The sequence below is a fragment of the Lissotriton vulgaris genome, chromosome 10 (assembly GCF_964263255.1).
Source record: "Lissotriton vulgaris chromosome 10, aLisVul1.2, whole genome shotgun sequence".
Classification (NCBI taxonomy): Eukaryota; Metazoa; Chordata; class Amphibia; order Caudata; family Salamandridae; genus Lissotriton; species Lissotriton vulgaris.
Window position 1 is genome coordinate 724,187,888 of NC_141698.1, and position 13,824 is coordinate 724,201,711.

Genomic DNA, 13,824 nt, shown 5'->3' on the forward strand with positions numbered 1-13,824 from the left:
GAATTCAATCTCGGCTCCAAGTGTTTTGAGTCAGACTGCTTCAGAGCTCGGTGTTTCGGCTCTGAACATTTTGAATTTGTGTCTCTCGGCTTCGATTGGGTCAGTGCAGTCTGATCAGCTCTGAGGGCTTCTGCTCCACTCATTCACTCATTTTGATTCAGAGGGTGTACGAACCGGTATCTTTGGATCAGACACTGAAGTGGTGGTCGACTGGAATGCCTCGAGGACTATATCTGCGTTGTATGGTATACAGGTGCAGAGTCCAGCTCGGAAGGACAGTCAACCATGGCCGAAAGGCAGTTATGCACAGGAGCTAGAAGGTAGGGCCTCCTTCTGGTGAGTAGAGGAAGTTACAGTACTCACAGCAACCTTAGGTGGGCACTGGGCCTGCAGAGGCTTCTTCCTCTGTGTCCAACTCGGAGTCAACACTGATGAAAAAGCCGCCTCACTTTCAGCAGTCTGTGGAGGTGTCCCGCTGCTCAGATTCAGAGTTCGAGTGTCATCTACTACTCTTACGTGTGCCACGGACACTGAAGCGATACAGCTTGCTCTTCAATTCCGAAGTGTATTCTTGTTCCTGAAGGACAGGCACGTTCTACAGGAGTTTTTACGGTGTTCATGGGACAAACGCAGATTACAGGCTTCATGGAGCTTTGACCTTTGATACTTGGCTTTGCAAGTGGGACAGAATCAAAATGGAGTCCCTTCCATCACGTGGACATTCTCCACCACTGTGATGGCTTCCAGAAGGTCACGACCAGATTGAAATTTAAAGGAACACTATGTTGGAAACTGGACTTCATATGAAGACATCTGAACAAGACAGTGAAGAAAAAACAATTTTACAATGGAGAGGATGCCCATGCACATTACCACTAATAGGTGGAGTCACATGGCCCTGTAACTCGAAGAAGACTTCTTACGAAGGAAAACAAGTTTTACAGGTCTGAGCCCAACACTAGATGGTGGAAGTATGCACAGCATGTGCATCTACAGCTACACACATGCCACAAATCCAAAGTTTGTGGTAGTTACTGGGTACAAAATGTTGCATGCATCATATCAAATCAATCTGACCTGTCTGTAGTCGAGGTCTTCCACCCACCTTTGAGCAATCCCCTTCCTTAACTACCCAAATTTGATCTTCACAATTCTCTACTCTATTAAGTCAGTATGTCACCTCAGTCCATCCACAATGTACTTGGTGTCTTTTACTCTGCATTATTGCCATCAGTCTCAGTTCTTCCCCTTGCTTTGTAAATTGATTGTTCGGCCTGCATACACCAGGACAGGTTCTGTGCTAATTTGCCCACCTGGGGTTGGAGCAGGAGAGGGGGGGAGGGGGAGGGAGAGGGGCTGGGGGAGTCTTACAGCCATGCAAGTTTGTTGACTGCATTCATTGTATAGTTGCATGCCTCATTCCCATCATCCTCATCAACGATCCCCAAATCAATTTAAAAAAAATTCTTGAGGGCATCCAATAGGCTCTGCCTTTTATCAGTGTCCTATATATTTGGGTAATTGTGTGTTTCTGCAGCAGTGCCACCAGAATCCTATATTCAAGAGGAGATTTATTCTACACTTGGTCTGAGTATCGCACATATTTGGACAGGGCATGTTCAAGTTGCATGTATTGGATCGGTTACGTTCCAGACATGCCAACTTGTTGCTGGAGGACCATAAAAAAAACAGCAGATCCTGTGGTCCTCCCACAATCACAGTTTAGAAATTCTTAATAAATCTGTCTTCTGAAATCCACCCAACCCAGACAAGTTTGCTAGTATGAACGAATCCAAGAAGAGTCTCCAATGTGAGTCCGTTCCCACCAACCTATGACCCTGGTAGCCGTCCTCCATATTTTAATAACTGTCGCCGCAAGAGGGTACTTTTGATCCACTCGTTCTCGCCCATTTATAGCTCTCAGATGTCCCTGACACAGTCTGTAGCATTGGTTCCATTTGGTCCACAAACACCCATTCATTAATCACCTGCAGTTGGGTCACCCAGTAATATATTGTAAGATCTGGCAAGCTGATCCCTCCTGCATACTGGTTCCTGGTTAGTGTTTTCAGGGCTATTCTGGGATATCCCCCGTCCCATACTGAAGGCCTCATCCTTTCAGAACACACTACACTTGTACTGGACATTAAAGCTCCCATTACAGTACAATTGCTAGTTTGGCTCTATTTACAGTGTTCACAAATACCATTTCTGTGGTGCATAACACAACATTCTGCTTTGCATCATGTGCAACCCGAAACAAAACATTTACCAGTCTCCAACAGGCACAAATGTTTAGACATTTATTTCCCAACAATGGACATCCTGAAGGCCCACAGTACTGGCACAATCTGTAGCCAGACCGGCACACTAATCTAGCAAGATAGAAGAGGTTTGAAGAGCACGGCAACATGCGGCAAAATTGCCCGATGGCTGTACTGACAGGAATACAGATTAAGGGACTATTCTTTAGCCTGCAAAGTATAGCTTGTGGCCTCTGAAGGCTTATCTACACCGATTATAATGCTTTGTCTTGATTAGCCTTCTGAAAGCAGTGTAGGAGCCACATAACTTGGACACTTTTTTTTACAGTAGCCTTTAGTTTACTTCAACTACTATGAGAAGAACTCAAATGTACGCCAACTACAAGCAGTTGTCCTTCTCCTCGAACTCCATCACAATTTGGAGTCTACTCGTCGAAGCTACCCGTCAACTGGTCTACTGCTCCCAAAGTGCAGCTTCCGGTTGCAAAGGAAACCGGAGCAAAGTGCCGAACTCTTACTCTGCATAAACAGGAATCACATTATATTTATCTTGAAGTTTCTACACAGACTCATCATAGATTAAAGAAGCATAATTGAGGATTCTGAGCTTAAATCACAATAGTGTCAAAACTAACCAGCTGGAAAGAAGTCATGATCTGTAGGATTTCTAGGCTGTAGATTTCATTTGTCCTGACTGCTCTTGGGTATATCGAATCAACAACCGCGGTACACCCTCACGCCAGGTTATCCATGCTCTGCTACAGTGAGAACAAGTGCTATAGTAGTAAGCAGCCAAGATGCTTCAAAACGAATTGAAAAGTGGCATGGACAGGAATATGCCAGGCTACATCCTAATCAAGCACATCAAACCATAACAAGAGCAACAGTAACTTTTCATAGTTGTGAAATGCATTTTTTGCAATTTCACAATTTTTGTGAAAAAAACTATTTAAAGCAATTCAGCTGGTTTCCTCTACACCCTTTTAAACATGGAAGATGTTTTGCAAACATCTCTTCATGAGAAACAAATTATATTTGCCATTATGCAGAACGCTGGCAAGCAAAGCTCCCATTGTTTTACTTCATATTTTCAAAGTGGTTCTCACGAAAATTACAATTTCCGCTGAGCAGAAGAAAACGAGTTTGTGCTGGGATTTTAAATCCAAAGTTTTTATAAAATCTTAATATAGACAAGCTAGTGATGTCCATACGGAATATTCAGTGATACACAACATTTCATCAATTTACTACAATTTATTATGAAGCCATAACATGTCTTTCGGAAAACGATGCCGATATAGTGCTTATTCTATAGTTCGCCATAATGCTGTGTTCAGAGTGACTGAAAACACGAAAAGGATAGACAACCTCCGAAATGGATTCTGTGAATATTTTCACTCCAGTAACTTAATTGGCAAAAAACTTCCGTTCCAAAAGCCACTTGTGGCTGGCCTCAGGCGTATGAAGTACTTTCCAAATGTTATGCAAGAATTAGATTGTATGGGAGAAAGGCAAAAAAAGTTCGGAGCCCACGGGAAAAAGTAAAAAAGTAAAATAATTGTCAGAACTCTTTTTTCTACTGCATGTATTCCCATCATCCAGGGTCCCTAATGGGTGAATAGTTGAGAATTCCCAAAGTAAAGAGTGGCAAAACCAAAAGGTCACTCTAGACAATGGCAAAGCAAAGAGGTTTTAGGGAAGGGAAATGTTTAGTAAAAGCGGGAGAGAATGGTAATCCCAGCTGTCCTAAGAAGAAAATACTGTAATGAAGCAACATCTGAGCCTACACCAATATGAAAGCAAGGAATATGGCCCCTTTGTTGAACAGACTGAGCAAAGTTAAGCTGTTCTCTCAAAGATGCATCCTATGAAAAAAGTCAGAAGATAACGTTGGCGTTGTAAGTTGTGAACCAAAAACGCATGAACAGCAAAATATTGTTTTGTAAATATTGTTGACAACGAAAAAAGTTAGAAGATAACGTTGGCGTTGTAAGTTGTGAACCAAAAACGCATGAACAGCAAAATATTGTTTTGTAAATATTGTTGACAACGAAAAAAGTTAGAAGATAACGTTGGCGTTGTAAGTTGTGAACCAAAAACGCATGAACAGCAAAATATTGTTTTGTAAATATTGTTGACAACGAAAAAAGTTAGAAGATAACGTTGGCGTTGTAAGTTGTGAACCAAAAACGCATGAACAGCAAAATATTGTTTTGTAAATATTGTTGACAACGGGCCAGCATTCCCGATGCCTTGGCAAGAAAGCCTGTATTGTGAAAAAATCATAAACCTATAAAGTCAATATTTTATAATGACAGCGCAAGAATGATATCCTAAATGGACTTGGTTCATTTGTCAAGACAAAGATACTCATCCTAATCAAAAGAGACATGAGCCAACAGTTAAAATGTTATGCCAATGAAGTAAACACGAAGAACTCACACTGGCAAGTACAACCTAAAGGTCAAGTCTGAAAATAAAACAAAAATGCAGTAAGTACACCCAGCCCATCACTAGCAGTTTCTTCAACAGCCGCACAGTTCACAATGTACAGCATCACTGTGCCAAGATACGTACAGGTGCGCAGACAAAAAGCTTCCCACGCACGGTCTAAACCCAATAGGGAAGTGAGAAGCATGGATGGCTCCATCTACAGGTTTCAGTCTTCAAAACGAATGTGGCTTTACATTTTGATACAAGGTGTGACAAGCCATTATAAGACTCACCCTGTAACGAACACCCTCATCACAAGGCGTGGGACCAATTTAACCAAATGCAATGCGCAAAAAACGCAACCGAAAATAATGGAGTAACCAAGACATGAATCCACTGCTGAAGAGGAAGAAAACCTGAACGTTATGAACATGCGATCGGATGTCTGGAAACCAACTGGGGTACTGCGGACAGAAAGCCATCATTACAATGCCATTTGCGTGGGCATGTCCTGAAAGCAGGCACACTTCCTCACAAAGCCGAGGCATCTTTAGTGGTTTGACCCTCCCTCGAAATCAGGAGAACAGACCCCAGCTTTTTTAAACAATGTATCAGCCGCCCTGACAAGTATAGTAAAAGTTGTTTGAAGTGGGGAAAAAAGACGCATGCCACCTGTACTACATCATTCACTAAGGATTTCTTTGGTGCGTATAAGCTGCTCCTTGCCGGAGACAAGGAATGTATTGGCCAGTTTCATTTACATTAAGACAGTAAATTACTTCTCACCATTTAAATACATTGTATTAGCTTGAGGGCAAGAACGGTTTCATTTTCTTTCTTTGACCCAGCAAGCACACTTTCAGCACTGAGCCTCATTCACTCGTCTCACCAATGGATGGATTCACACTTTAGTCTAAATTGTAATGTAATTTTGAAACCAGTTCCCACATAGTGCATCATGCTGTGAGGTCAGTGGATCCTAGATCACAAGAACCCTTTGCAGCAATGGGGTGGGGATTTGACCCCAGCCAAACAAGCCACAAACGCATATGGAAAGGAACTGAGAACAAAAAGGTTCTTCTGATTATTTTGCACAACTCGTTAGGTGAGAACATTATTTTCTGTAGTTTGGACAAGATTTTGAACGCCACACCCTTCGCGCGAATGGATACCTGAAACCTCTTCCCAAGCTAGCGTCAGCTCTGGGGCTCCCTCCTTCGGCTGCGCCATAATGCAAGAATGGGAGTATAGACACTTGGACTGTTGTACAGCATTCAAGACAACATGGAGTGCATGCAGTTCCAAGCTTTCCAGGAGCGTGAAAGGATTCAAGGACTATCAGTGTATGCAAAGTAAAAGTCGTCCATCTACCGATGTTCAGCTTGTAATAATAAACTCAAAGACAGCAGCTATAAACAGAACTAGATTTAACGATTTGTGCTAATTGGACATCCGTAAACATTTATTTAATACAACTTACTCATCAAACTCTAAGCCAGACGATGACGCTTCCAAATACTTGTGATACAAATAAATGGGTCTATAGTGAATAAAATCACACCAGCTTCAAAGAAAAAACATTGGATAGTGAAAAAGTAAACAAAACGCAATGAGCTGAGGTGCAAATGCATTTCGTACCTCGGTATGAGAGGGTTGCACTCTCCTGGATCCAAGGGGTTAATGTCACAGTTCTCATAGTCAAACGTCCCATTCCACAAATGTTTTGCCAGCTGGAATGCCACCTTCCTTTGTGTCAATGTGACTTCCTTACCATGCCAGACGTAAACTTCACTGCCAAAGTCGAATACTAGCACCTAAAGAGATTTAGTACATAGAAAAAACACATTTCAGTTGACGGGTCGGTCTAATTTCCCAATTTGCTCTTCAATCTCAAACCTGTTCTCATAAGTAAAGTAACAAACTTCTTAGAGATGGGTTTGAGACATGCACATATCTGATACACCCCGTATAGGATTCATCCTATGCCAACAACCCACACCCGAGAGGCTGGACAGCTTTCATCATTACAATCTGATCTGAAATGTGCATTTGGTGAAGACAGCAAACAACCTTCTAGTACGCAACAAAGGTTGAGCCTGAAAAGATCACCAAGCAACGTGGGTGCCTGAATAAAGTTTACCCAGGCAGACGCAACCTCATCAGGCTCTAAACAAGAAAAAACAGGAATTAAAAGACGTGATGCCAGGCCTTCTGCACCCAAGCACCTGTAAGTTCACGTCACCGAGATCTGGCGAGGTCCATCAGCCCTGTACCTCATGAAGTCACTGAAGGCTTTGATCTTTCAACAAACACATGAACCCTCCGGATTATGTACTCCAGTTAGCACCCACCCGTCCGCATTACTTAGCCTAACTCCCTCGCTGAAATCTGTAGTCCTTTACGTCCCCATACTGCCATAGAGCTCCCTATACTGGCATAGAGCTCCATTGCTTCTTAAGCGGTACAAAAGGGGGTGGTGATGGACGGCGCATCTAAACCAATCAAACACTCACCCCCAGTCAACAGATCTGGGTTTAATCCATCACCGTTCTTTAGCCCACTCTGCCACCCCAGTTCAGACATGGCCATATGCAAATCAGTCTGACCCTGTGCCTCATGGGAACAGTCCATCCCGAATTGGCAAGCCATGCCTTCCCTGGACCAGATTCAAGCTTCCTAGGACCGGTTTCTGGCATTACAGCAGTCTTCAGCCAGGCTTGCTTGAATCCAGTGGCAGAGTGAGCAAGGGACTCACGTCTGAGCATGCCCTGCCAACTTATGGCGGCCAAAGCGATACAAAAGGGGGTGGTGATGGACGCATTTGTCACCCCGGGGGGGTGGGTATGCTCAGACGAGAGTCCCATGCTCTCCACACCACTGGAGTCAAGCTATCCTGGCTGAACACGGCTGATAGCAGGAAACCGGTCCTAGGATGCTTGATTCCGGTCCAGTAAAGACATGGCCTGGCAGTTTGGGCTGGACTGTTCCCATGAGGCACAGGAGCAAGGATGATTTGCATATGGCCATGTCTGAGCTGGGGTGGTGTGGAGTGCAAAAAAAACATGGATTTAGGCCCAGATCTCTGTACTGGGGTGAATGTGTGACAGTGTTCTGCATTCTGTCCATTAATTGTTGTTTTTGCATCCATTGCTTCTTAGCCATGTTTATGTTCTATTAATTCCCACGCACACGTACAGGCTAGACAGCCATTTCTCAGCTTAACAGTTATGTTTTCTTTTCTATGCACTCTTCTCCTACAAATAGCACAGTAGAAGGTCCCATACTCTAACTAGGGGTAAAATGGAATACTGAACACATGGTGGGAGAACAAGGAACACTAAACCATTTTTCTATCTTTAAGCAGAATTTTTCCCTGGATAGAAGTCATGACGGTCTGTATATGTAAATCATTTATTTAGCCATCTATTTTCCAGCACAAGCCGGTCCAATTAAAACCGTGGCAATTTTAGAAACAATTGCATTTTTCCACATTTATACAGTCTAAGCGTTTACAGTATGCACCTCTTTCGCTTTTCATGATTTACACTGTACGTTAAATGGCTGATGCAAAGGCATCATTTTGCTTTAAACACCAACCAGCAAACTTACTGGCTATATAATTATAATGGGAAGCCAAGAGTTTTGCTCTGGTCCCTCTTGCTCAACCATAACAGTGTGAAACTGGGTACAAGAAAAAAAACTAAATTATTAAAACTTCCTCCTGCACTTTAGATACCCTAATCTGACAGACGTGTGCATACTTGTGAGCAGGCCAACATTGGTATTACAAGAAATACCAAATAAAGCTGACCTTATCAGCCTGGAGGCACCAGGGGTGGTCCAGTACATTGGACGTGTACCTCAGTTTGTATCAAAACCCTGAGTGGGTGCGTGAGAAGCAAGTGCAGGCCCCCTCACACCCAGAAGCATTTCAAAGTGAAGGTGACTGGATGGTTGAGGGGGTCTTCCCTGCCTGAACCATCATCTAGATATGGAGAACATGAAGCGGGCTCATGGACAGACAATATTAGGAACGTTTGTTGCACGATCCTCCTCCAGAGTGAAAGCAAATTTTAAATAATGCTTGGGAAAGTCAATTGGGTCTGTTGTTTTAGAGAGAAGCTCTATTTTGTTCAGTAGGACCTGTATGAATTAGTGGCACACCTTTTCAGGGATGCAAACCGCAGGCATTTCCATTTAGCAATGCCACTCCATGCTATATATAACTATCATGACGCAAGAACACAGACTTGTAGAGACTAGGTGTAAGAACAAAGATCGGGTTGACAACTAAGGAGATTATGTGGAACAGCACCAGGCTGGAGAAAAGGAAAATCAAATGAGACCGCGTGTTTCCACCTACTCTGGAGATCCATTTACCCAGGTCTTCCTGAATGAGCAAAGCTCCAAACTTCACAGATTTCAGCCCTTTAAAACAACCTTACCGGTGTTCAGATTTCAGCACAGCTATTGTTCTTGCTGTCTTTTTTGTAGTTTAATACACAGTCGAAGTACTAAACAAGAAATGTAAAATGAGCCCTGTGAACCAGACCAGAGATCTCTTTACAATGCGTAAGTTTCACAAAAGACTGAATTGTACTCCATCCAACAATAACTTTATTAAATGGAATAGGATCCCGAACGGTTCAGGGAGCATGCCAGTAAAATGTGTCTGTACACTGTGCAGTGCCCACAGCATGAGTAACGATGGTTGATCAGTTGTATATAACAGTGAGCAAGCGATTAAGAATTTCTACAAGAATGCAGGACTGTCAGAGAGCCAGTCATTTGTAATGCATGGTGGTTAAGCTTTCTGCTACTTCAGAGCAGAAAGATAGGTGCAACGATCCACCTGATGACCAAGCCTGGTGACCAGGAGTTCCAGCTATGAAGATACATCAAAGAAGGGAGCTGTAGCTATCGAGTGTGTGTTGAAGGTGTTTCTTATAAATTCGTTTTATGTGAGGTATGTCAGAAAATCCAAAAAATGTCAAAGTGATGGATTATTGTGTATAGGTTCGAGAGTTTTCTTTGAGGTGGCAGAATAGAGGCCGAATGGCATAGTTTCAGGACATTAGCCCAGGAATATAGACCTACTTGGCAGAGCATGTGGCAGATTTGTAATACTTATGCATTTTCTACCTTACTAAGCCTGCTTCTTGCTATGGCAAGAGTCAGAAAGCATGGTTGGCTGACAAAATTTTGGAGGGGCAAGGTTGCATTCAGTATAATTTGAACATAGCTGTAGGTAGCATCTTTGATGGTTCTTTTGGGATCAAGAGACTCAAACCTTGCTGTGATGTGCTTTTGGAGCGGGAGGATGTAAGCTTTCTGTGGGCAGATGTTTCTGGGGTTTGAAAGCATTTTTGAATGAGAATTGGTAAGAAAATGTGAAATGAGGACGGTACAGCGTGCACAGTGATTTGACCAATGCCAAAGTGTTTAACTAACGCAAGTGTATCGGTGGAAGACTGCTTCTTGAGGTGAACTTGTGCTTTACAGACATGTTGTTATACGTTATGTGACAAGTAACCCAGGAGGTATTGTCTTTCAGTGTGAGGATACAGAGGGGGGGATTTAACTTATTAGGTTATTAAAAATTAATGTAACATTATAAAGGTTATTTTAACATTTAGTAAGATGCAGCCTCCCCTTCGTGGAGAGATAGGAAGTGAACCCCTGTGCCACGCTTTGTGGAATGAATATGAGCTGGTAGGGAGCCACTTAAAGTAGGGGTTGATGTCCCATTACGCACCACTGGATATGATAAAGGGCAGTGTTTGACTACTCATAAAATACAGAGTCATGTTTTCCCCTTGCCTGTACCCTATAACTTTCTCTACTTCCTTTTATTATTTTTTTTCCAGCTTGATAGTGCTAGGAAGCAGCTCAAGTGGCACACATGGTATTTAATCATGTTACGCTCTATAGCACTGTTTCCTTCTTTTCACCACAGCAGCTTTACCTTACTTTTCTGCCCTTGCAAAGCTGTGATGATACCCCAGTTCAGCATGAAGCAATTGCAAAAAAGTGACATTACCTTACTTCCTCTGGCCTCTCTCGTACTTTCCATTCCCTCACCTCTACAGCACAGTGATGCAAGCAGCAGCATCAATTTTCCTTCACTAATAACCAACACCATATAGCTTGAAAGGCCCCATAGTTGTTGCCAGTAAAGCATACAACAACCCTTCACTAATCACACAGGGATCAATAGAAAGCCCAGAAGGTACCGGTTAGTAGCCCAGAACAACCGGTTGTCTTCGTACCCTAACAGACCAGAAATAGCCCACAATGGACACTGAGGCAGTCCCTTCAATCCACGCCAAGTATTCAATTGACTCCCACAAGGCTGACATTCCCCACTTAGATACGTTAGTCACAAGGGACAGTGTAGCCCTCATGCATACAAGTGCATTATTTCTATTACTAATTATGCACTTTTGCAAACAAATTATTCCACACCCCAAATTACTTTTAGGCACTATGCATTATACTTCCACCCCATCATGGTGTAAAGCAAATTACTCCCCAGCCATGAGGCTGGGCTGCATTTGGACATTTAAATCAACTGACAGAAAAGTGGGGGCACGAAGTTTTGGATCAACAGGAGGCAGACAGCAGAGCATAAGCTCATAAACAAACTTAACAGCCCCTCTCATGCTCATCTCCTGCAACGTAAGCTTAAGAAGCAGGCAGGGGAAACCCCTCTGCTGAACAAGCTATAGATACACCAAGTCCACACCGAAGGGGATCCACACCCTCACCCTCCGCCGAAGGAACATCACCCTGCCCCATGACTGACCATGGGTTGACTCCTTCCATTGCTACAATTCAATTTCTCATTTTTCAAAACAGCAGCATGCCCTACTGTGTGCATACATCCAATACACCATAGAATTTGAATAGAGCTTGGCAATGCGGCCACTGTGGCTCATCCAGGGCTCTTAGATACACTGCAGGGGAAGCAAGTGCCTGTATCATGTCAACGCTACACAAATCTGCCCCTTTCTAGTGGAATTTGGGATACACTAGTAGCAAATTGCGTTAGCAATGCAATGTGTGATCTTTAGTGTGTGTGGTTTGCACTATGTAAATAGCAAGTGAGGCAACAATCAGGACTCGGGTACATTGTTGTAACTTTGGAAGGATTGCCATACTGAACTAACTTGGGAAGTTTTAAGGAGGTCCAGCAAAGAAGCGTGAGTTTTAGTACTGGAATAGCTTGAACAACTGAGTATGGAGGTAAATAGTTAGCGAAGTTATGTTGTCAATATTAGCAAAGCAATGGGTCTTGGCACATAAGGGTTGAGGTTCATTGGTAGAGCTGGGTGTTACAGTGCTTGAGCTGAAGACTGGGGTTCACGGGACAGGCTGTGTATAGGTGATAAGGCCAGAAAAGCCATGGACAGCTGCAAATCAGGACTGAGGTGAATAGGTGGATATTATGATCCCACTATCAAGTAGGCATGGATCCTATTGCGCACAGAACTGCAATTCTTTGGGTAAATGATTCATTGATTTGGAATAGCAAGTGTGCTTTTACGTGCAATATTCTCAATACCAAGCGCATTCATTTGGTTGAGCGCCCAGCCTGTTACAAAATGTTAACCAGCAGTTTATTTCCATTGTACAGACGAAGAAAGTCTTTTGAGGTAGCTAAAGATCTATTTAGCACAATTGTTAAAATAGACGATAAGAATGTACAATTGCGTACCTCCTTTGAGTTAAGCAGTGAACATCGAGGTATTTTGCCCCAATATTCATCATCAGGAACAAGTTTATCATCCAGTAAGCGATAAATGCAGTTGGTTTCTATGATTGCATTTTCATACTTCTCATCTTCATCTGGCTCTCCAGCACCTGAGGAATAAAAATACAAACTTGTCTTGATCATGGATAAAGCAGTACGAAACTACAAAACAAAGTACAAAGTGACACAGCCACATTCTATATGTTTCAACCCTCAGGTGTCGGTCATAAAAATAAAAAAAAGGCTGCAGCGCCAACCTGCAGGCCAAGTTTTTGCATCACTTGCAAAAGATAAAAAACATAAGTGGTACACAGTCTGCATGTCAAATAAAATGGTTTACCATTGGTAACAATATATCAAGTGGATATTCTATCTTCCTCCCGAATACTCATCACAGGGCTATCCTCGGGCCCCCAGACTGGATTCTCAAACATTAAGCAATTAAAAAACCCTCCAGCACCACCAAGTAGCAACACATATTTAGGCATAACTTGATCCTCCCCAGATGGGAGGACATCAGGATATAAATGGCACTGGTGTGGGCCCTGGGGTTTGTTTGTTAAACCACAGCCACCCCCGGCCTCCCACCCCCAATACATTCCACTAAATCAATGTTTGTGGATAGAAACTGAGAAGGCATTAACAACAAAACAATCACAGCAGTTCAAACACTTGCATACCTTGGTATCGTATTAATGGAACCAGCTTATAAGGAGAGGATGGAGGAGGCGGAGGAATCTGTGGGAAGATTTAGTTTCCATCAGAAATATTGGTAACAAAAGTAAGTAATTTCTTCTGATGGACATTTCTCCCTGCAGATTCCTTACCTTTTGATGGAGTTCCAAGGCAACAGGAAAGGACGGAGTAGTTCTAATTAATCAAAAAGTAATGAATCTGCCCTACATGCCCGTGCTGTGAGGCAATAATGTACTGCAAACATATGTACGTGAGTGTAAGTAGCTGCCTTGCAAATATCAGCTACTGGGACTCACTAATATCCTCCCCACCTTTTCCTCCAGGTGAAAGCAGTTGAATTAACCATAAACCTTGTGAAGTGAAATCCAATGCCATCCTTACTTGCACAAAGCATTGCAGAACTTTATGTAGAGAGTAACCCAATGTGAAATTGTATGCTTGGCTAATGCTTTGCCCTCTACAACCCCACCAAAGTGAACAAACAGATTTCATCCATTCTGCCCTCCCATGAGTAGAGGATAGAAGATATTGCAAACATGGGATCCAGCCTGTGCAATATTTCCTCTTCCATGGTGGAGTGAAAGGGGAAAAAACAAACAGAAGTATGATAGGCGTGCATATGTGAAAAGCAAACACAACCTTCAGTAAGAGCGAAGGACCACTGTGAAAAACCAAATG

At 42.9% G+C, this 13,824-nt stretch overlaps 1 protein-coding gene across 28 annotated transcripts in view; it reads right to left on the reverse strand.

Annotated features, from left to right (window-relative positions):
* SVIL (supervillin) overlaps window positions 1–13,824 on the reverse strand; it is an 807,080-nt gene that overhangs the window by 121,724 nt on the left and 671,532 nt on the right. For all 28 annotated transcript variants that reach the window (XM_086941586.1, XM_086941584.1, XM_086941578.1 and 25 more), the window contains 2 exons: window positions 12,415–12,560; window positions 6,336–6,511 (listed from right to left, as the gene is read on the reverse strand). In XM_086941586.1, coding sequence (XP_086797712.1) covers window positions 6,336–6,511; window positions 12,415–12,560 — 322 coding nt within the window. The remainder of the gene's footprint in view (window positions 1–6,335; window positions 6,512–12,414; window positions 12,561–13,824) is intronic.